The sequence below is a fragment of the Eschrichtius robustus genome, chromosome 13 (assembly GCF_028021215.1).
Source record: "Eschrichtius robustus isolate mEscRob2 chromosome 13, mEscRob2.pri, whole genome shotgun sequence".
NCBI classification, from domain to species: domain Eukaryota; kingdom Metazoa; phylum Chordata; class Mammalia; order Artiodactyla; family Eschrichtiidae; genus Eschrichtius; species Eschrichtius robustus.
In genome coordinates, this window is record NC_090836.1 from 43280953 (window position 1) to 43303639 (window position 22687).

A 22687-nucleotide genomic window follows, 5' to 3' on the forward strand; every position below is an offset into this window, starting at 1 on the left:
GAAGGTAATAAAGTAGGATAAGTAAGGAATGGCAACATTATTGGATTGTACTTCATCTTCCATAAGAATTATAAGAGGGCAAGAAAACTAAGAAAGCAAAGAAACATTTATAGGGGCTTCCCTGGTGGCGCAGTGGTTGAGAATCCCCCTGCCAATGCAGGGGATACGGGTTCGAGCCCTGCTCTGGGAAGATCCCACACGCCACGGAGCAACTAAGCCTGTGCACCACACCTACTGAGCCTGTGCTCTAGAGCCCTGGTTGTGAGCCACAACTACTGAGCCCGCATGCCACAACTACTGAAGCCCTCACACCTAGAGCCCATGCTCCACAACAAGAGAAGCCACCACAATGAGAAACCCACGCACCGCAACAAAGAGTAGCCCCCACAGGGGCTTCCCTGGTGGCGCAGTGGTTGAGAATCTGCCTGCCAATGCAGGGGACACGGGTTTGAGCCCTGGTCTGGGAAGATCCCACACGCCACAGAGCAACTGGGCCCGTGAGCCACAATTGCTGAGCCTGCGCGTCTGGAGCCTGTGCTCCGCAACAAGAGAGGCCGCGATGGTGAGAGGCCCGTGGACCGCGATGAAGAGTGGTCCCTGCTTGCCACAACTAGAGAAAGCCCTCGCAGAGAAACGAAGACCCAACACAGCCATAAATAAAATAAATAAATCAAAAAAAAAAAAAAGTTAAGGATGTACCTCACATATCTTATAAAAAAAAAAAAAAAAGAGTAGCCCCCACTCCCACAACTAGAGAAAGCCCACATGCAATGATGAATACCCAACACAGCTAAAAATAAATAAATAAAATAAATAAATTTATTTAAAAAAAGAAACATCTATAGACCTTTAGTAACAAAACAACAAATGGGATAGGACAATTTTAAAGATGAAGAAAGCTAGCCAGCAATAGATCATGTAGTAGAGACTTTTTTCCTTAAATTTATTATGCAGTATTTCAGACATATAAAAAGGTAAAAAAAAAAAAAAGTATAACAAATACCTGTGTATACTCCACTCAGCTTAAGAAACAGAGCATTAACAGTTAAAGCCCTCTGTATACTTCCTCAGTTATAGCCCCCTTCAACTCTCAGAGGCAACAGTGTCCTGAATTTGGAGTTAAACATTCTTACTCATTTCTTTATATTTTTACAGCGGTGCCATTTTTTTAAAAAGTAGTGGATAAATTTTGTGACAAAGGGCGGAATTTCATCTGTCCATCATAAGAGACTCTGAATTAAAGGGGAAGAAAAGGAACAGTTAGTAACAACTGATCAACTCAGGACAAAAAGATGAAGCTTTGGAAGATGGATAGGTGACAGCTGAAGGGGAAAAAATGAAAGTAAACAGTACTGAAAAAGTAGCACAGCAAAAAAGAAACACCAAAAAAGAACAAAAATCAGTGTGAATAGAGAGAAACAGTTGTCTCAGAAACTGCTATACTATTGTACTTGCCTTTGAAACAAAACAGAGTGAGAGTGAGTTCAGTTCATTCACTCAACAAATCAGCACAAACTATTTACTAGACCCTCTTCTAAGGTACTAGGGATATAGCAGAGAACAGAACAAAGTCTCTGCCTTCAAGGAACATTTATTCTAGTTGGGGAAAGACGCAAACAAATGAATAACACATCAAATATTGCGGAAAAGATAAAGAAGAACAGAGAAGGCAGAGTGCTGGTGTGAGGGGAAGGAGATGCTTGCTATTTTATGTGAAGGTAGTTAGAGAAGGCCTCTCTGATAAAGTGACATTTAGGCAGAAACCTAAAGGAAGTGAGGAATGTAGAAGACTATCCCAGGAAGAGTTACAGCAAATACAAAGGCCCTGAGGTGGGAGTGTGCATAGCATCTGAGGAACCGAAAGAAGGCTAGATGTGGCTGGGGTCAGCAGCAAGGAGAAGGGTAGATATGGACAAGATGGTCACAGAGGCACCACATGTGGAGCAGTGCCAGAACTGAAGCTTTTATTCAAAGTGAGATGCAAAATCACTGGAGCGTTTCCAAGAGAAAAGTAACATGATCTGGTTTACATTTTAAGTAAGATAATCATATAATTCATCACTCAAACAGGGACACTTTGGTGAGTGAAGGAGGGTGCTATCGATAGTTATGTTAGGACAAAAGGCATTAAGAAGACTTTAATTTTTACAGGCCGCTGTGTGGAGCCAGCCTGAAGGGGTTCCTCTGGCCAAATCTGGAACAATTGATCAAAATATACAGTGACAGTAAAAGACTGCAATCTACTGAATAAAGTAAGAATCTATGAGGCTACACTGATAAAAATAAATAAGAAGGAAAAGCTCTTTTTTTAAAAAAGTGATTCAGTTATAGATATATATATAAATTCTTTTTCATATTCTTTTCCATCATGGTTTATCACAGGATACTGAATACAGTTCCCCCATCCTATATATAATAGTTTGCATCTGCTAATCCCAAACTCCCAATACTTCCCTCCCCCACCTCCCTCTCCCCCTTGGCAACCACGAGTCTGTTCTCTATGCCTGTGAGTCTATTTCTGTTTCGTAGATATGTTCATTTGTGTTGTATTTTAGATTCTACATATAAGTGATATCATATGGTATTTGTCTTTCTCTTTCTGACTTACTTTGCTTAGTATGATAATCTCTAGGTCCACGTTGCTGCAAATGGCATTATTTCATTCTTTTTTATTGCTGAGTAATACTCCATTGTATATGTATACGACATCTTCTTTATCCATTCCTTTGTTGATGGACATTTGGGTTGTTTCCATGTCTTGGCTATTGTAAATAGTGTTGCTATGAAGATAGGGATGCACGTATCTGGAAAAGCTCTTTCATATAGTAGAAAGCCAATTAACAAATTTAGAAGGAAGGACATAATTAGAAAATCATCTATTAGCAACCATCATAATGACAACTGATTAGGGCAAGAATCATCAATAAACACTAAAATTGATAGGTAAAAGTTTGAAAAGTAATAGGATATTTACATAGTCTCTAAGTATCTCCCCACAAGATACTCATCAATTACAAAAGACAAATTGACAAGGGAGAAAACTGGCATATGCCACTTTCACTAAATGGCCAAAGTTAACATTGCCAGTAATGGAACCAATCAATAGCATGTGCATCCTAATATGATACACAGAGAAAAATTCAGCATCACTTCTTAGGTATTACTACCCAAAGTGCATTAACTGAATTTAATCATGAGAAAACAACAAACCCAAAGTGAGGGATATTCTACAAAATAACTGGCCTGTATTCATCAAATTGTCAATGCCATGAAAATACAAAGAAAGACTCAGGAACTATTCTAGATTAAAGGACAAGAAAGACATGTCAACTGAATCAACACATGATCTTGGATATTCTTCTGCTATAAAGGACTTTACTGAGATGACTAGCGAAATGTGAATAAGTTCCATAGCTCGATAATGGTATTGTGTCAGTGTCGAGTTCCTGATTATGATCATCGTACTGTGGTTGCGTTAAGAGAATTTCTTGTTTCAAAAAAAGGCACACTGAAGTATTTAGGTGTTAAGGGGCATCATATCTGCAACTTACTCTTTAATAGTTCAGAAAAAGAATAATTCTAGGTGTCTGAAAAGAGATAGGCAGAAAGATAAAGCAAACTTAGTAAAAGTTAACATTTAAGGAATCTGGGTGAAGGGTATGCAGAAATTCTTCAGACTATTTTTGCAAATCTTCCACAAGTCTGAAATTATTTTTTATTTAAATGAACAAAATACCCACACACAAAGGTTTCAGTGTAGACAACAGACTGGGTGGGGGGTGGTGAGTGCAGAGTTAAAAGCAGGGTTGGACCAATTAAAAGGCTATTGTAGATTAAGGACAGAGGTCATGGAAGATAGCAGAGTAGGAAGCTCTAGGAATTGGTCTTTTCACCAAAAGAACTATTACGCTGGCAAGAAATGCTTAATTACTTTGAAACTCTGGAATCTAGTCCAACACTTTCAGCATCCAAGGGAGTGCCTGATGAAGAAAGAGGCTGGTAAATTTTATTTAATTTCAGCATTTGGCATAGCACCTATCATCCTCCAGCTCCCAGTCCCATGGGAGGCAGCAGTGGGAACAACAGCCCAAGATCCTGTTGCAGGTTGCTGGTGCTAGGGTGGGCAATAGGGATCTTTCCCTCCAAAAATAAAGGTTATGTGTCTTTCTTTCTTTCCTTCTTTTTTTCTTTGGCCACACTACAAAGCTTGCGGGATCTCAGTTCCCCAACCAGGAACTGAACCCAGGCTACAGCAGTGAAAGCCGAGAATCCTAACCACTAGGCCACCAGGGAACTCCCAAGGTTATGTGTCTTGATCACTGCTTTTGATTGCTGAGGAGCTGGCAAAGAGGCTCACCATTGTTTCAACCCCCATGGCTGAAGTGGCTTCCTTAACAAAGTGAGATGAAGAGATTCAAAAAAAGAGAACACTCTCTTTTTTCCTTGTCTTTTCTTATTGGATCCAAGCATTTAAGGAAATCTCTGTCAAGTCACTGACGGGGTGGAGATAACAGAAGAGACTTCAGTGACCATATACAGCAAGGAATACAGTCTTTGCACAACTAGTTTGGAAGAGTCACTAAACTTAGAGACAACTGCAGCTTTCATCCAGTAATGACAGTAATCTCTAAGAAGGGAGTAGAATCTGATTTCCAGAGTTACCACATTACAATACTCAAAATGTCCAGTTCTCAACAAAAAATTACAAAGCACACAAGCACATGAAAAAATACTCAATGTTGCTAATTATTAGAGATATGAAAATCAAAACCACAATGAGGTATCACCTCACACCAGTAAGAATGGCTATCATCAAAAAGTCTACGAACAATAAATGCTGGAGAGGGTATGGAGAAAAAGGAACCCTCCTACACTGTTGGTGGGAATGTAAATGGTGCAGCCACTGTGGAAAACATTATGGAACTTCCTCAAAAAACTAAAAATAGAGCTACCGTAAGATCCAGCAATCCTGCTCCTGGGCATATATCCAGAAAAGACAAAAACTATAATTCGAAAAGATACATGCAGCACTATTTACAATAGCCAAGACATGGAAAGGACCCAAGTACACATCAACGAATGATTGGCTTAAGAAGATGTGATATATGTAGATACACACACACACACACACACACACACACACACACAAAATGGAATACTACTCAGTCATAAAAAAGAATTAAGTATTGCCATTTGCAGCTACATGGATGAATCTGGAGAAAATTATACTAAGTGAAGTAAATCAGACAGAGAAAGACAAATATTATACAATATCATTTACATGTGGAATCTAAAAAAAAAAATACAAATGAGTCTATAGGCAAAACAGAAACAGACTCATAGACATAGAAAACAAACTCATGGTTAGCAAAGGGTAAACGGAGTAAGGAGGGATAAATTAGGAGTATGCGATTAACAAATACAAACTACTATAAATAAAATAGATAAGCAACAAGGATTTACTGCGTAACACAGGGACTTAACTATACTTCAGTTAAGAAAAAATTACGAAGCATACAAAGATAAAGGAAAATACAGCCTATTCACAGGAAAAAAGAAATTGACTGAAACCATCCTCTAGCAAGCCCAGATACTAGACTTACTAGACAAAGATTTAAGTTAACTGTCTTTAACATGCTCAAAGAGCTGAAGGAAACCATGGACAAATAACTAAAGGAAACCAGGAGAACAATGTATGAATAAGTACAGAACAGCAACAGAAAGACAGGAAGTATAAAAAGGAACCAAACAGAAATTCTGTACAAAAAAGTACAATAGCTGGAATTAAAAATTCACTAGAGGGGTTCAACATCTGATTCAACCAGGCAGAAGAAAGAGTTAGTGAACTTGAAGACAGGAAAATTGAAATTACTCAGGCTGAATTATAGAGTATTGAGTAGAGTTCCCTGTGCTATACAGTAGGTCCTTATTAGTTATCTATTTTATATATAGTAGTGTGTACATATCACATTTTGTTTATCCATTCGTCTATCGATGGACCCTTGGGTAACTTCTGATATTTGGCTATTGTGAATACTGCTGTCATGAACATGGGTGTATAAATATCTCTTTGAGACTCTGCTTTAAAAAAAAAAAAGAAAGAAAGAAATTACTCAGGCTGAGGAGCACAAAGAAAAATGAAGGGACTTCCCTGGTGGCCCAGTGGGTAAGACTCCACACTCCCAATGCAGGGGACCCGGGTTTGATCCCTGGTTGGGGAACTAGATCCCGCATGCACGCTGCAACTAGGAGTTCGCATGCCGCAACTAAGAAGTCCGCATACCGCAACTAAGAAGTCCGCATGCTGCAACTAAGAAGTCCACGTGCAGCAACTAAGAGCCTGCATGCTGCAGCTAAGAAGTCTGCATGTTGCAGCTAAAAGATCCCACATGCCACAACTAAGACCCAGTACAGCCAAAATAAATAAATAAATAGTTTTAAAATAATAAAAATTAAATAAAATTAAATAAATTTTTTAAAAAAAGAATGAAGAGGGACTTCCCTGGCAGTCCAGTGGTTAAGACTCCATGCTCCCACTGCAGAGGGTGCAGGTTCAATCCCTGGTTGGGGAACTAGGATTTTGTATGCCATGTGGCATGACCAAAAAAGAAACAAAGAAAAAGAAAAATGAACAGGGTGTAAAGGGCCTATGGTACACTATCATATGTACCAACACACATATTCTGGGAGTCCCAGGAAGAAAAGAGGCAAAAAAAAAAAAAAAAAAATTAAAGAAAAAATCATCACAGTCCAAACAGATGAAAGACATGAATCTACACATCCAAGAAGCTCCACAAACTTCAATAGGAAAAATCCAAAGAATTCCACACCAAGATGCATTATATTCAAACTGGTGAAAAACAAAGAGAGTATTCAAAGCAACAGAAAGGAAGTAACTCATCATATATGAGGGACCCTCAATGAGATTAACAGCCAATATCTCATCAGAAACCATAAAGGCCAGAAGGCCAGGGATGATACATTTAAAGTGATGAAGGTAAAAACTATCAACCAAAAATTCTAAAATAGGACTTCCCTGGTGGTGCAGTGGTTAAGAATCCACCTGCCAATCCACCTGTGCAGGGGACACAGGTTTGAGCCCTGGTCTGGGAAGATCCCACATGCTGCAGACCAACTAAGCCCGTGCACCACAACTGCTGAGCCTGCACTCTACAGCCTGTGAGCCACAACTACTGAGCCCACATGCCACAACTACTGAAGCCCGTGCGCCTAGAGCCCGTGCTCCGCAACAAGAGAAGCCACCGCAATGAGAAGCCCACGCGCCACAACTAGAGAAAGCTCGCACGCAGCAACAAAGACCCAATGCAGCAACAAAGACCCAATAAATAAATAAATAGCCATATGTGGGAAATGTTTTTTTAAAAAAATAGAATTCTAAAATAAAAGAGAAATCAAGACATTCCTCAACAAAAGTTAAGGGAATTCATCACCAGTTCACCTGCCCTATAAGAAATGCTAAAGGGAAACGAAAGGGAAAGGCTAAAATGAAAGAATACTATGTGGTAACTCAAAGTCATACAAAAAAATAAAGATCATTATATCATCAAAAGTCTACAAACAATAAATGCTGGAGAGGGTGTGGAGAAAAGGGAACCCTCCTACACTGTTGGTGGGAATGTAAATTGGTACAATCACTATGGAGAACACTATGGAGGTTCCTAAAAAAAACTAAAAATAGAACTATCACGTGATCCAGCAATCCTACTCCTGGGCATATATCCAGAGGAAACCATAATTCAAAAAGATACATGCACCCTAATGTTCATTGCAGCACTATTTACAATAGCCAGGACACGGAAGCAACAGAGGAATGGTTAAAGAAGACGTGGTACATATACACAATGGAATACTACTCAGCCATAATAAAGAATGAAATAATGCCATTTGCAGCAACATGAATGGACCTAGGGATTACCATACTAAGTAAAGTAAGTCAGACAAAGAAAGACAAATATCATATGATATCTAGAAAGATGACACAAATGAACTTATTTACAAAACAGAAACAGACTCCCAGACTTCAAAAACAAACTTATGGTTACCAAAGGGGAAAGGTGGGGGGAGGGATAAATTAGGAGTTTCAGATTAACATATATACACTACTATATATAAAACAGATAATCAGCAAGGACCTACTGTATAGCACAGAGAACTCAACTCAATATTCTGTAATAACCTATATGGGAAAGAATCTGAAAAAGAATGGATATATGTATATGTATAACTGAACTATTTTGCTGTACACCTGAAACACAACACTGTAAATCAACCATACCCCAATATAAAATAAAAATTAAATTTAATGATTTCATATTTTTAAAAAGATCATTACAAAGGTTATATAAATACACAAGATAGTATACTATATTTATGGTATGTAACTCCTCTTTCTGTTTCTTATGTGATTTAAAAGACAAATGCATAAAATAATAATTATAAATCTACAGTAACAGGTACATGATGCATAAAGATGTAATTTGTGACAATAACAACATAAAGAGGGAAATGGAGTTAATGTATGCTCTTTTTTATTAATTGAGATATAACTGACATACAACATTATATTAGTTTCAGGTATACAACATAATGATTTGATATTCATATATACTGCAAAATGATCACTGCAATAAATGCAGTTTAATGTATGCTCATGAAGTTAAGTTGGCATCATTTCAAATTAGATTGCTATAAACGCAAGATACTAACTGTAATCCCCAGAGTAATCACTAAGAAAGTAACTTTAAAAATATACAAAAAAGAAAATGAAGAGGGAAACAAAATGGTACAATACAAAAAAATCAAACACAAAAGAAGGCCATATTAGAGGAATTGAGAAACAAAAAAAGATATGACATAGGGCTTCTCTGGTGGCGCAGTGGTTGAGAATCCGTCTGCCAATGCAGGGGACACGGGTTCAAGCCCTGGTCTGGGAAGATCCCACATGCCACGGAGCAACTGGGCCCATAAGCCACAACTACTGAGCCTGTGCGTCTGGAGCCTGTGCTCCGCAACGGGAGAGGACGCAACAGTGAGAGGCCCGCGCACCGTGATAAGAGTGGCCCCCGCTCGCTGCAACTGGAGAAAGCCCTCGCACAGAAACGAAGACCCAACACAGCCAAAAATAAATAAATAAATAAATTTATAAAAAAATAGATATGACATATAGAAAACTATCAATGGCAGAAATAAGTCCTTCATTATCACTAATCACTTTAAGTACAAACGGGTTAACTGACCAATTAAAGACACAGATTGGCAGAAAAGATGTAAGAAAAAAAAAGGCCAACTACATGCTGCTTACAAAGACTCTATTTTTTTTTTAACATCTTTATTGGAGTATAACTGCTTTACAATGGTGTGTTAGTTTCTGCTTTATAACAAAGTGAATCAGTTATACATATACATATGTTCCCATACCTCTTCCCTCTTGCATCTCCCTCCCTCCCACCCTCCCTATCCCACACCTCTAGGTGGTCACAAAGCACCGAGCTGATCTTCCTGTGCTATGTGGTTGCTTCCCACTAGCTATCTATTTTACGTTTGGTAGTGTATATATGTCCATGCCACTCTCTCACTTTGTCACAGCTTACCCTTCCCCCTCCCCATATCCTCAAGTCCATTCTCTAGTAGGTCTGTATCTTTATTCCCATCTTGCCACTAGGTTCTTCATGACCTTTTTTTTTTTTTCCCTTAGATTCCATATATATGTGTTAGCATACTGTATTTGTTTTTCTCTTTCTGACTTACTTCACTCTGTATGACAGACTCTAGGTCCATCCACCTCACTACAAATAACTCAATTTTGTTTCTTTTTATGGCTGAGTAATATTTCGTTGTATATATGTGCCACATCTTCTTTATCCATTCATCCGATGATGGACACTTAGGTTGCTTCCAAGTCCTGGCTGTTGTAAATAGAGCTGCAATGAACGTTGTGGTACATGACTCTTTTTGAATTATGGTTTTCTCAGGGTATATGCCCAGTAGTGGGATTGCTGGGTCGTATGGTAGTTCTATTTGTAGTTTTTTAAGGAACCTCCATACTGTTCTCCATAGTGGCTGTATCAATTTACATTCCCACCAACAGTGCAAGAGTGTTCCCTTTCCTCCACACCATCTCCAGCATTTATTGTTTCTAGATTTTTTGATGATGGCCATTCTGACCGGTGTGAGATGATATCTCATTGTAGTTTTGATTTGCATTTCTCTAATGATTAATGACGTTGAGCATTCTTTCATGTGTTTGTTGGCAATCTGTATATCTTCTTTGGAGAAATGAAAGACTCACTTTAGATACAACACACAATAGGGTGAAAATGAAAAAAATAATGAAAGAAAATATTCCATGCAAATAGTAAACAAAAGAGAGCTGGAGTGACTATACAAGTATCAGACAAAATAGAACTTAAGTCATAAATTGTTACACGAGACACAAAGAAAAAAAAAAGAGAGACACACAAAAGACATTTTATATTGATTTAAAAGGCCAATTTATCAAGAAGATAGAATAACTATAAACATGTACACACCCAAACAACAGAGCCCCCCAAAATAAGAATCTAAAACACTGATAGAATTGAAGAGATAAATAGACATTTCTACCATTGAGGACTTCATACCCTACTTTAAATAATGAGTGGGACATCTGGACAGAATATCAATAAGGTAACAAAGGATTTGAACAACACTATAAACCAACCAGGCCTAACAGACATATACAGAGCACTCCACCCAACAACAGCAGAATATATTATCTTCTCAAGGACACATAAAACATTCTCCAGGAGAGACCACATGTTAGGCCATAAACCAATTTTCAGTAAGTTTGAAAAGATCAAAATCATACAAACTATCTTCTCTGACCACAACGGAAGAAAGCTAGAAATCAGTAAAATAAGGAAAGCTGGAAATTTTGCAAATACATGGAAATTAGCTCAGTTTTTGTTTTTTTTTTAAGCTCGCTCTTCAACAACCAATGGATGAAAGAAGAAATCACTAGGGAAATTTAAAAATACTTTGAGACAAATGAAAATGAAATCACAACATACTAAAACTTACGGGACACAGTGAAAGCAGTACTTAAGGGGAATTTTATAGCTGTAAATGCCCACATAAAAAAGGAAGAAAGACCTCAAATCAAATAAACTAACTTTACATCTTAAGGGACTAGAAAAAGAGCAAACTAAATCCAAAACTAGCAGAAAGAAGGAAGTAACAAAGATGAGCAGGAAAAAATAGAGAATTTAAAAAATAGTAGAGGGGACTTCCCTGGTGTTCCAGTGGTGGAGAATCTGCCTTCCAATGCAAGGAACGTGGGTTTGATCCCTGGTTGGGGAATTAAGATCCCACATGCTGCGGGGCAACTAAGCCCATGTGCCACAACTACTGAGCCTGTACACTCTAGAGCCCACACACCACAACTAGAGAGCCCACACACTGCAACTACTGAGCCTGTGAGCTCTGGAACCCACACACCACAACGAAAGATGCCGCATGCCTCAACAAGGATCCCGCGTGCCACAACTAAGACCCAACACAGCCAAATAAGTAAATAAATAAATATTTTTTTTTAAATAGCAGAGGATCAAAACCAAAAGTCAGTTCTTTAAAAAGATAAACAAAATTGAAAAACTTTTAGCTACACTGTCCAAGGAAAAAAAGAGAGAAGACACACATAAATAAAATCAGAAATGAAAGTGGGATATTACTACCAACCTTGTAGAAATGAAAGGATTATAAGAGAACACTATGAATAATTATATACACACAAATTAGATAATCTAGATAAAACAGATTTCTAGAAACACACAAAGTACCAAAACTGACTCAAGAAGAAATTTAAAAATCTCAACAGACCTATTAACAAGCAATGGAATCAATAATAAAAAACCTCTCAACAAAGAAAAGTCTAGGACCAGATGACTTCATTGGTAAATTCTACCAAACATTTAAAGAACTAACACCAGACTTCCCTGGTGGCAGAGTGGTTAAGAATCCGTCTGCCATTGAAAGGGACACGGGTTCCAGCCCTGGTCCGGGAAGATCCCACATGCTACGGAGCAATGAAGCTCGTGCGCCACAACTACTGAGCCTGCAGTCTAGACCCCGTGAGCCACAACTACTGAGCCTGCGTGCCACGACTACTGAGGCCCGTGTGCCTAGAGCCCGTGCTCCACAACAAGAGAAGCCACTGCAATGAGAAGCCTGCGCACAACAAAGAGTAGCCCCCGCTCACCGCAACTAGAGAAAGCCCACACACAGCAACAAAAGACCCAACACAGCCAAATAAATAAATAAATAAACTTTAAAAAAATAAATAAGTAAATAAAGGCTTAACACCATTATCCTAATACCAAAGCCAGAAAAAGATACAAGAAAAGAACACTACAGACCAATATCCCTTATGAATAAAGAAACAAAATCCTCAACAAAATATTAGCAAACTGAATCCAACAGCACATTAAAATGATTCTGAACTATGACCAAGTGGGATTTATCCCAGGAATGTAAGGGTAGTTCAGATAAGGAAATCACTCAGTGCAATACCCCACACAATCATCTCAATAGAAAAGGCACTGGACAAAATTTAACACCGTTTTATGAAACAAACACTGAGCAAAACCTTGAAGACACTATGCTAAGTGAAAAAAGCAGTCCCAATAACATCCAAAAGAATAAAATACGTAGGAATAAATTTAACCAAGGATGTGAAAGACTTGTACATTGAAAACTACAAAACACTGCTTAAAGAAATTAAAGACCTAAATAAATGGAAACACATCCCATGTTCATGGACTGATAAACTCAATATTGTTAAGATGGCAATACTCCCAAAGCTATTTACAGATTCAATGAAATCCCTATCAAAATTCCAATGATCTGTTTTGCAGAAACAGAAAAGCTTACCCTCAAATTTGTATGGAACTACAAGAGGCCCTAAATAGCAAAAAACAATATTGGAAAAGAAAAACAAAATAAGAGGAATCACGTTTCCCAATTTCAGAGTTTATTACAAAGCTATTGTAATCAAAACAGTGTGGTACTGGCAAAATAGACATATCAACCAATGGAACAGAACACAGTCCACAAATAAATCTTTACATGTATGGCCAATTGATTTTCAGTGAGGCTACAAAGAACATTCAATGGGAAACGAACATACGGCTGGGACAACTGGATATCCACATACAAACAAATGATGCTGGAACCCTATCTCACTTTAGATACAAAAATTAACTCAAAATGGGTCAATGACCTAAACATAAGAGCTTACACTATAAACTCTTAGGAGAAACCACAGGGTAAATCACCATGACTTGAATTTGGCAATAGATTCTTAGAGTTGACATCAAAAGCACAAGCAACAAAAAGAATAGATAAATTGAACTTCATCAAAATTAAACACCTTTGTGAATCAAACAAAGGACATTATCAAGAATGTGAAAAGGCAACCTGCAGAATGGGAGAAAGTACCTACAAACCATATATCTGATAATGATCTAGTAACCAGAATATATAAAAAACTCTTACAGCTCAACAACAAAAGGACAACAACTCAATTTAAAACCGGGCAAAGGACTTGAAGAGACACTTCTCCAAAGAAGATATACAAATGGCCAACAAGCAGAAGAAAAGATGTCAACATCACGGTCATCAAGGAAATGTAGAACAAATAATAACAGATACTACTTCACACTCACTAGGATGACTTTAATAAAAAACAGAAAACAACAAATGTTGGTAAGGATATAGAGAAGTATGACCCCTTGTACATTGCTGGTGAGAATGTAACATGGTTTAGCTGCTGTGCAAAACTGCTTGGCAGTTCTTGAAAAAGTTAAGCATACACTACACACCTTTTACAAAGGCCAAAATCCAGAACAGTGACACCACCACATCCTGACAAGATGTGGAGTAACAAAGGAACTCTCACTCATTGCTGGTAGGAATGCAAAATGGTACAGCCACTTTGGAGGACAGTTTGGCAGTTTTTTACAAAACTAAATATACTCATACCATATGATCCAGCAATGCCATTTATTGGTATTTACCCAAAGAAGATGAAAACTATCTGCGCACAAAAGTCTGCACAGAGATGTTTATAACAGCTTTATTTATAATGCCAAAACTTGGAAGCAACCAAGATGTCCTTCAGGGTTTCCCTGGTGGCGCAGTGGTTAAGAATCCACCTGCCGGGCTTCCCTGGTGGCGCAGTGGTTGAGAATCTGCCTGCCAATGCAGGGGACACGGGTTCGAGCCCTGGTCTGGGAAGATCTCACATGCCACGGAGCGACTAGGCCCGTGAGCCACAATTACTGAGCCTGCGCATCTGGAGTCTGTGCTCCGCAGCAAGAGAGGCTGCGATAATAAGAGGCCCGCGATAATAAGAGGCCCGCGCACCGCGATGAAGAGTGGCCCCCACTTGCCACAACTAGAGAAAGCCCTCGCACAGAAACGAAGATCCAACACAGCCATAAATAAATAAATAAATAAATAAATAAATAAATAAATAAATAAAATTAAAAAAAAAAAATTATTAAAAAAAAAAAAAAAAAAGAATCCACCTGCCAATGCAGGGGACATGGCTTCAAGCCCTGGTCCGGGAAGATCCCACATGCCACGGAGCAACTAAGCCTGTGCGCCACAACTACTGAGCCTGGGCTCTAGAGCCCGTGAGCCGCAACTACTGAGCCCGCATGCCACAACTACTGAAGCCCATGCGCCTAGAGCCCATGCTCCGCAACAAGAGAAGCCACTGCAATGAGAAGCCCACACACTGCAACGAAGAGTAGCCCCCACTCGCCGCAACTAGAGGAAGCCCGCGCGCAGCACCGAAGACCTGATGCAGCCAAAAATAAATAAAATAAAGAAATTTGTTAAAAGAAAAAAAGATGTCCTTCAGTGGTGAATGGATAAATAAACTGAGATACATACAGACAATGATATATTATTCAGTGCTAAAAAAAAAAAAAAGAAATGAGCTATCAAGCTATGAAAAAGACATGGAGGAACGTCAAATGCATATTACTAAGTGAAAGAAGCCGACATGAAAAGGGCTACATACTGTATGATTTCAGTTATATGACATTCCAGAAAGGCAAAACTATAGAGACAATAGAAAGATCAATGGTAGCAAGGGGTTGGGGTAGTGGTGGGTGAATGAATCAGCAGAGCACAGAGGATTTTTAGGGCAGTGAAAATACTTTGAATGATACTGCATTGATGGATACATGTCATCATATATTTGTCCAAACCTACAGAACATTCAATACCAAGAGTGAACCCTAAGATAAACTATGGACTTTGGGTGATTATGCTGTGCCAATGTAGGTTCAACAATGTAGGTACAGAGTGTGTACCACTCTGGTGGAAGATGTTGATAACAGGGGAGGCTATGCATGTGTAGAGGCTGGGGGTGTATGGGAAATTTCTATACCTTCCTCTCAATATTGCTATGATCCTAAAACTGCTCTTTAAAAACAAACAAAAAAAACTCTTTAAGTTACATAAAATAAAAAAAGTTAAGTGTAGCATTACCACATGGCTCAAAAATTCCTATCCTAGGTATATACCCAAAAGAAATGAAAACATACGTCTAGTACAGCATGGTGAATATAGTCAACAATATTGTATTGCATATTTTAAAGCTGCTAAGAGACTAAAACTTAAAAGTTGACATCGTAAGAAAAAAAAATTTTGTAACTACGTATGGTAATGAATGTTAACTAGGCTTATTGTGGTGATCATTTCATATACAAACGTGGAATCATTATGTTGTACACCTGAAACTAATACAATGCTATGCGTCAATTATACTTCAATTAAAAAATGTCTACGCAGAAACTTGAACACAAATGTTCATAAACATTTTCTGTATAAACATAGTGCTATGTTAGCATTATTTGTAATAGTCGTCCATCAGTGGATGAATGGTTAAACAAATTGTGATATATACATACGATGGCATATTATTCAGCCATAAAAAGGAACAAATTACTTTAGTATTGATACATGCTACAACACGGATGAACCCTGGAAACATTATGCTCAGTGAAAGAAGCCAGACACAAAAAGGCACACATTATATGATTCTATTTATGTGAAATCCAGAATAGGTAAATGCATAGAGACAGAACGCATATTAGTGGGTACCAAGGAGAGAAGGGAGGGAGAAATGGGGAGCAATTGCTTAACGGGTATAAGGCTTTCTTTTGGGGTGATGAAAATGTTTTGGAACTAGATAGAGGTGGTGGTTGTGCAACATTGTGAACATACTAAATGCCACTGAATTGTTCACTTTAAAATGGTTAACTTTACGTAATATGAATTCCACCTCAACCTTAAAAAAATGAAAAAAAATTTTTAAGAAAATTTTAAGGTTTACTCTTTTAATAATAGCTTTATTGAGATACAATTCATATACCATACAATTCACCCATTTAAAGTGTACAATTTAATTGTCTTTACTGTAGTCACAGAGTTATGCAATCATCATCACAATTTTAAAACATTTTTATCAGCGCCCCCCAAAAAAAACCCCCCCAGTACCTATTAGCAGTCACTCCCCATTCCCTCCTCTCCTACAGTCAACCACTAATCTACTTTCTGTCTCTATAGATTTGCCTATTTTGTACACTTCCAAGAAATAGAATCATATGTAGTCTTTTGTGACTGGCTTCTTTCACTGAGCATGTTTTCATGGAATTTCCTTATTTTAAATATAAAGTTTGTGCCATGTATTAAAACGTAAGGAAAAAAGTAAGGAGACTATTAAAGGACCACTTATGAAAAGAATACAATCACTGAATGCAATGGCAGATCAAGAATCAAAAACAGAAATCCAGCTAAGATGAATTTTTATAAAATATAAACCAATAGATGTGAAGCAAAACCATTATAAGATGCAGTAGAAGTAAGCAAATCAAGGTAAAACAAATACGTTAGGGAAAATATTTTACAAAACAAATTGCTGTCAAAGAGAAAATTTTCCCTAACAAAGGTTTAGGAAAAGTAATCACAGGTTTAGTTAAAAAGAGAAACAGGGAGAGCAAAGAATCACTGTCTTTGAGTATAAAAACTCCTCCAATCAGTGTTTCTCAAAATGTGGTCCCTGGACTATGTGCATCAAAATCATCTAAGAATTTGTTTTTAAAAAATCAGGGCTTCCCTTGTGGCGCAGTGGCTGGGAATCCGCCTGCCAATGCAAGGGACGTGGGTTTGCGCCCTGGTCCAGGAAGATCCTACATGCCGTGGAACAACTAAGCGCATGCGCCGCAACTACTGAGCCTGTGCTCTAGAGCCCGCAAGCCACAACTACTGAGCCCGCGAACCACAACTCCTGAAGTCCATGCACCTAGAGCCCATGCTCCACAACAAGAGAGGCCACCTCAATGAGAAGCCTGCACACCGCAACGAAGAGTAGCCCCCGCTCGCCACAACTAGAGAAAGCCCACGTGCAGCAACGAAGACCCAATGCAGCCAAAAATAAAATAAATTTATTTTTTTTTTAAAATTAGATTTCTGGTCTGTGCCCCAGACAATCACCAAAGATGGGATGCTGTAAACTATTTTTTATAAGTTTCCAGATGACTCTCATAAACACTAAAGTTTGAGAACTAACTTAATATCTAATTAACACAAATTAATGCACATGATTAAATGTAAGAGACAAGAGAATCATGACAGCAGTAAAGTGCATGAAAAAGAGCAAGGTGAAAGAGAGCAAAGAAAAAAAAAAAGAAAAAAATTTCTGCACATTGCGCTGTTGAAAAAACATAAAGTGATGTTTGAAAACTTTTTGATTTGATCTTGGAAAAAAATTGCAAATGTGTAAATATGCAAGCCATTCTACTAATACTTGTGAGGACCACTCAGGATATGAATAGGAAAGCACTCATAAATGTAAAGTTGCATGGTAGAGAGAGCACATAGTTGACACCTAAGTGTTTGTTGATGTCAGACTATTTTTATAACAAGTACTGTTACATTTAATTATCTCCATTCTTAACTCTGATAACCTAGACAAAACTAAACTTTTTGCGGTAGTAATCTTTACATGAACAACAGCATAAATTGTCAACTATTATGTCACATACTGACGTGCAAGCTCAGGGTCAGGACATTTACTTTCAGACCAAGTTAATCTCTGTTTTTATGGTAAGACTCATGTAAACAAGGACAGACAAAATTAGAGTTAAATTTCTCAAGGCTAAGAGCACTGCATGATAGAACTCAAATTTCCCTGAAAATCACTAAAATATGCATTCAAGGATAGCCTTTATTATTTTAACTATAAGCAAAGATTCCTGAAGATGAAGTATTAAGTTCTAATTCATAATTTTACTTCAGTGAGGAAATTCCACTTTGGCTTAGCAGAGTTAACGAAAGGAAGTTCACTTTTATAACTCTCAAAGGAGCTCACTAACAGAATGCAAAATTTGTCCTTTTTCCCCATAAAAGGCATCCTCCCACTATAAGCTCATAAACCTAATTAAAGTGCTAAATTCTAAAGTCTCTTTGACTCATTTAGATTAAGCCTTACAATGCATCTGGAAACCCAATTATATTCCATCAAACATTAAGAAGCAGATGTTTCAACATTTCCAGACATGGCTCTTGCACATCTTGTAAATGAAACAAACTACATTGGGGGAATGAAGTAGCTAACACATGCAAATATATTACATGGGAGGTTATGTTGCTTTCAAAGGAGATTTTTATTTCTTATCAACATTTGGCTTGATACATGAAGGTCTAGAAGCATCTAAAAGTTCTTTTTGACACTTTTTCATTTCGCAGCTTATGTTTCAAAAGTTAGAAACCCTAGAATTGATTGAGTAAAGCCTGAAAGCAGGTTAAGATACAGATGTGTGGACTTCTTCATTAAAGGTTTCACATTTCCTCCCAATAAGCAGTCAACCAACATTCATCATTAAGCCCCAACTCCCTAAACATCTCTCACATGTTCAATGTGGCCTCTTCTTCACACAAGTCCAGTGCAACCTATCCACACGTGCACACACACCAACAGTCTCCAAGTCACCCACACTGGCACAAAAGCCTCTCAACATTCATCTGGTTGCTAATCAAGGGCTATTCTTCTTGACACTGCCTGTAAACTCTTTTTCCCTTTCTACGGCAACACTCACTACTCAAAACAACAAAAGAAACAAGTTCGTTTTCTCTAACCACCGAGAGCTTCTCTAACTCTATACACCTCTCTCTCTTTCCCCCCCCTTATTCTCTATCTTGCCTTTGTTATTCAGAAGGTGCAGGGTCTGGGAAAATCTCACTCACCTCATGCTATAGGCACCAGCACCCAGTTCCTGGCCGATCCCGGATAGACTAGCATCAAAGTCCTGCACCAGCCCGGATTCAATCACCTCATCGGCCAGAGGCAGCTTCAGAGCCCAGGCCATCCTGGCTCCTTCCTTGCCCCAGGAGACACCGTTTCTTGTACAAAGGCGAGCAGTGTGATTCTACCCAACGGGGGCAAGACTGCAAGACTGTAGAAAACTCCAAACCAAGATCTCCCCCGCAGTACTCACCAGCCGCCCCCAAGCCCCACCCGCACTGCCCACACAACTGATCTCCCGCACCCTTGTCTCCTCGCTCTTGGCTGCCCTGACTTCCAAAATCCCTACCCCTACCCCCACCCCCACCCCCACCCCCGCCCAGCTCTCTGGAGCCGCGTGAGGGTCCTTTGGCTTCACTCTTCCAGACTGCCCAAAGGCAACCCTGGACTCCTCGCACTCCCACTCTTTGGGATCTCCCCTTGAACTCGTGGTGGTCACTCGCTGCTTTCCAAACAGACCAGAAGCAGCGACCCGCTACCTACCCTGCGCGCCCACGCCGCTTTCGCACCTTTTCCCCCACCCCTTTCTGCGGGAAACTCCCCTCCCTCCCAGGAACCAGTCTCCCTTTCCCCTCCAGGCCTCGCTTCCGGTCAGTCCCAAAATCACTTCCGGTCACCCCTTCTCAATCCCACGGCTTTTAGAACCAAATCCAGGTTTCCGCTGAGTCGACTCCCCGCCCTCTGCAGCCCCCCACGGCCTCCAAGCATGGGTGGAGAAAGCCCAGCACCGGCTTGAATCCCAGACTCGCCAGGCTCTTCCACCGCCCACCGCCCCAGCGCCAACCAATCATGGCGCCCTCTCCCTTCGCAGGTCCGGAGAACGTGAATCACCCTGACGCTAGCCAATGAAGAAGCGACTTCGCCGGCCTCGGCAGTGATGATAGGCTAGCTACGCCACGGCTCTCTGCCCGCAGGAGATGGGCTGGGGGATCTGGCAGAGGAAACGGCGTGCGTCAGGTGGCTCGGTTCTAAACGTCGCTCCTTGGGGCTACCTGAGTTCTGGCGTCCGCTAAGTAAGCGAGTCAGCACCCTAGGGCGTGGGTGGAGCTTTCGCTCTAGTCTTATTGAACCCACACCCACACCCTGGCTGATTTACCTAAACGCTAACACGCCGTTTGTTTGTTCCTGGAATACTGTCTCATTAAACTCGCCTCTTACGGGGTCAAGACTGCTTCAGTCCCACTTCCCTGGATAGTCTTTTTATCTTCCTCTTTCTCCCTTAATGCTTTTCAACAGGAAAGGATGAGATAGGTGAAAGTGTCGTAGTTTTTAAAAGGTGGTGGTCTGACGATCAGGATTTGTGCTGGCGTCATTTACTAGCTTGGTGACCAGAATAATAGTTTAATCCACCGAGATTTAGCTTTCTCATATTTGAAAAGTGGGGATAACCACACGTGCTCCATCTTCTTCCTTTGAGGTTAAAATAATAATGTCCATTGTTTATTGATCATCAACTATATACAAGGAACTTTATTACATTATCAGTAATACTCAAAACAATCGTAACTAGGTTTACAATTACAAAGATAAGTATTAATGACCTTCATTTTACCAATAAGGAGAGGATGCTAAGGGCTTAAGTTGGCCAGAGTTAAATTGGGGTGCCAACCTCAGAGCTGATTACAAACGCTGATCATTTTCACTACAAGACATTGCCTATATGTGAAAGTATTGGTTCATTGCTGGATTCCATTATTTAATTTTTACAATGTCTTGAGATAGATAGGTAGATAGATACAAATAGATAGCTGCCTTTTTCACTAGATTATGACCTCCTAAAGAAAAGAGAATACATATTTTTCGGGCTTGTGTTCTAAATATCTCCTGGTATAGTTGCTGCATTCAATAGGACTTTTTTTTTTTTTTTTTAATGCTCATTGAATTAAAAAAAAGGAAAGAGGTTAACATGAAGTTGACAGCATGCCCCCAGTTTCAGCCAGAGTCCTCTCTTTGAGGGCTCTGACTTATCCATCTTCTTACCTTAATAAGCCTGGCATCCAAGTCTTGATTCATTCCCAAGACATTTAATATCTCTTCAAGCCATTTTTTTCTTCCCTTGAGCCAGTTTTATCTCAAAACATGTGTTTGTGGGTAAAGGAATGGGTCTTGGGCTCAGAGACCAAAAGAGAGATGTTATAACCAAAATCCTTTATAAACAAGCCTTTATAAACAATCCAGAGTATTTTTTTAATGTAATCCATTTTTTAAAATTTTATTTATTTTTGGTTGTGCTGTGTCTTTTGGGAGGCGAATTCTTAACCACTGCACCACCCAATCCAGAGTATTTTTATTTTTTATTTTTTAAAATAAATTTATTTATTTTATTTTATTTATTTTTGGCTGTGTTGGGTCTTTGTTGCTGCGCCCGGGCTTTCTCTAGTTGTGGCGAGCGGGGCTACTCTTCGTTGTGGTGCGCGGGCTTCTCATTGCGGTGGCTTCTCTTGTTGCGGAGCACGGGCTCTAGGCACGCAAGCTTCAGTAGTTGGGGCACACGGGCTCAGTAGTTGTGGCTCGCAGGCTTAGTTGCTCCGCGGCATGTGGGATCTTCCCAGACCAGGGCTCGAACCCGTGTCCCCTGCATTGGCAGGTGGATTCTTAACCACTGCACCAACAGGGAAGCTCCAGAGTGTTTTTAAACACCTCTTAGGTCGACCCAAGCCTTGTTTGAACAACTCTATCACTAGATGCACAATCTTGGGCAAGTAACTTTGCATTCCTCAGCCTCAGTATTAACCCATAAATTAGTGAAAATAATACCTCCTACTAAGATTGTTGTGAGGATTAAATGAAGTACTAAGATGCCACATAAATAATACTTATTCAGTAAATATTAGCTCAAGTCTCCCACTAGCCCATTTCTGTTTCTCTGTTAAGATTGGGTTGGTATTATCCTGTTTAAAAACATTAGCTTACCTTGTTTGATGTGCTATGATTTTAGTAGCACTTTAATACATATATATATAGTCTCATTTAATCCTCATAAAAGTTTTCTTTTTATTTTTTAACATGAGGAAACTGAGACTCAAAAGGACAGAGTGATTAAGCAGACTACAGCCTCTTTAGAAATTATCCTGAAAATTATTCTGATTCAGCAACTCCACTCTACATATATACCCTAGAGAACTCTTGCGCATACATACCAGGAGACTTGTATGAGAATGTTCATGGCAGCACTATTTATAGCAGCAAAACAGAACAAAACGAATGTATGCCCACAAGAGAAAGGATAAACTGGAGTGTAATAGATTATTATACAGCAATGAACATGAATATAGCTACACTCAAACACAGGAATAAACCAATCAGAATTGT

The 22687-nt window shown here is 39.2% G+C and overlaps 1 protein-coding gene across 4 annotated transcripts in view; it reads right to left on the reverse strand.

Moving 5' to 3' along the window:
- Positions 1–19890, reverse strand: part of TFCP2 (transcription factor CP2) — a 51363-nt gene extending 31473 nt beyond the window's left edge. For 3 of the 4 annotated variants that reach the window (XM_068560446.1, XM_068560445.1, XM_068560442.1), the window contains exon 1: positions 19318–19568. In XM_068560446.1, coding sequence (XP_068416547.1) covers positions 19318–19439 — 122 coding nt within the window. In that variant the 5' untranslated portion in view covers positions 19440–19568. Of the gene's footprint in view, positions 1–19317; positions 19569–19858 lie in introns of those variants that run through there. The other variant, XM_068560444.1, reaches the window with a different exon arrangement.
- Positions 19891–22687: the final 2797 nt, after the last annotated feature.